This window comes from Acanthisitta chloris, unplaced genomic scaffold (genome assembly GCF_000695815.1).
Source record: "Acanthisitta chloris isolate BGI_N310 unplaced genomic scaffold, ASM69581v1 scaffold26868, whole genome shotgun sequence".
Taxonomy (NCBI): Eukaryota; Metazoa; Chordata; class Aves; order Passeriformes; family Acanthisittidae; genus Acanthisitta; species Acanthisitta chloris.
The window spans coordinates 1-2,114 of NW_008685770.1; the positions used below are offsets into that span (position 1 = coordinate 1).

General features: G+C 51.4%; 1 protein-coding gene across 1 annotated transcript; it reads left to right on the forward strand.

Annotated features, from left to right (window-relative positions):
• The first annotated feature begins 20 nt into the window (after positions 1-20).
• On the forward strand, positions 21-2,100 carry GINS4 (GINS complex subunit 4 (Sld5 homolog)). The gene is made up of 6 exons (XM_009079888.1): positions 21-104; positions 376-489; positions 948-1,045; positions 1,377-1,465; positions 1,807-1,897; positions 1,987-2,100. The coding sequence occupies exons 1-6, from the start codon at positions 102-104 to the stop codon at positions 2,081-2,083; spliced, it is 492 nt and encodes a 163-aa protein (XP_009078136.1). The 5' UTR covers positions 21-101; the 3' UTR covers positions 2,084-2,100.
• The last annotated feature ends 14 nt before the right edge of the window (positions 2,101-2,114 follow it).

The following is a 2,114-nucleotide window of genomic DNA, read 5'->3' on the forward strand; positions in this document are numbered from 1 at the left end:
ATCGTGCCTTCTTTCAGGCCTGGCTGAATGAGAAGTTCGCTCCAGAGCTGCTGGAGAGCAAACCTGAGATCATCGAGTGTGTCGTGGAGCAGCTGGACCACATGGTATGTTCTGCCAGGCTGAGGTGGTGGTACGGGCAGGCCTAGTTGCCTGTTGGGTCCCTTTGGGAGTGACAAGGTTGTCTGCGTCCCTGTCTCTGAGACGAGGCTTTGATGAGAACCTTCTCTGAGCTGGGAGGTACAAGGAAGTGCTGTGCCTTGGGCCACCAAAGCAGCTGCAGCCTGGTTTTGCGGGTCCCATCTACAAAACCTGACCCCCTCTCTGTTTCTTCTTTGACATTTCAACCACTTCATTGATCTTTGCTTTTCCTTGCAGGAAGCCAACCTGAAGCGGGCAAAGAGAGGAGACTTGAAGGTCAGCATCCACCACATGGAGATCGAGAGGATCCGTTACGTGCTCAGCAGCTACTTGCGCTGTCGGCTGGTGAAGGTATTGCCTCTGCAACCCAGAGCATTGAAAGGTGACTTCAGGAGGGACTTTCACCCATGCAAGACCTCCTGCTTCAGCAAGGCACTTAGTTAAAGCACATGCTCTCTGTTCTCTGAAGCATAACCCAAAGAAGTTAATTCCTTGGACACACTTTGTTGTTGTGATGAAGAAGTATCACAGCAGTGCTGCATTGTGCTTTTCACCTCATCTAAGTCCAGGGTGGCTCAGTTGAGTGCTGGCCTGTTCTGCCTGAGTCCTGCCGTGTGCACATATGGTTGTACAGCTTGACAAGCCCAGCTGATGTCACAGTTAACTCAGGAGCAGGGATTTGGGCAGGCCTGTGGCTTCTCATACAGCTTTGTTTGTGGGGGAGGCCCGTGGAGTGAGGGGATTTAGGCACTGAACTTCTGGGAGAGGTGTGTATCATTCTTTTCTTTTGTATATTGTTTCGATATCAGATAGAGAAATTTTTTCCCCACGTCCTGGAGAAGGAGAAGTCTCGAGCTGAAGGGGAACCTTCCATTCTATCACCAGAGGAGTTTGCTTTTGCTAAAGAGTGAGTAGCTTTTGGATGCATCTCCCTCCCTTTTTTATAGATTACAGAACTCACCTGCGTGTTACACTGAGCTAACCTTGAGACTGTTAGCCTTAGAGAGGTTTGAAGTAAAAAACAATGTGTTTTACCTGGAGATTCTATTATGGGCAAGAAAAGTGCTGAAATAAAATAACTCTAGCAACTCTAAGTTAGTTACCAGGGTAAGCCAAGGGCCTATCTCTGATCATGCCTGTGGGACCAGGAGCTGTCCCATGCTGGTGCTTTGAGTCAGCATTCTCCCTCCGGATTTGTATTTCATTAAAGCAGTCAACGCTCCAATGGTTTGTTTCAGGTACATGGCAAACATGGAGACTTACCTGAAAAACGTGGCCCTGAAACATATGCCACCAAACCTGCAAAAAGTGTCTCTCCTGAAATCAGGTGAGTCCGTCCAGGCTCCAGGGTAATCTGAACATCGTAGCTGCAAGGGAAAATGTGGGGAAAGCTCCAGGGAGCCCAAACTGTAAGGGCTGGTCCTCCAGCTGCTGCTCTGCAGAGCAAAGATGATGTGATGATAGTGTGTAACGTGGCTCTACGCTACTGCCAGTGGATCGTGCCCTGTCATCGAGTCTGGTCTTACGCTGAGGCAGGGCACATGCACCTGGTTAGAAATACCTGGTGTTCCCTTTGCTGGCCATGAGTTTGCTGCCCCTCAGACCCCTTGGTGTCCTGCAGAGGAACAAGTGAGGGCTGAGCTTGTGCTCTGAATCTGTTGTCTGCAGTTCCAAAGCCCAACCTGGACTCCTTTGTGTTTCTGAGGGTGCTGGAGCGGCAGGAGAACATCCTGGTGGAGCCAGAGACAGATGAGCAGAGGTAGGTGGGTGCTTCCCCATATGACGCAGGTGTTGGACAGTGTTGCTGCTGGGCATGGGCTGCAGCTCACATCTTGCCTGTCTCCACAGGGAATATGCCATCGACCTGGAGGAGGGTTCGCAGCACCTGATCCGCTACAGGGCCGTGGCCCCTCTGGTGGCCTCAGGAGCTGTGCAGCTCATCTGAGGGAAGTGAGTGGTGAGTGCGGGCCGGGGGC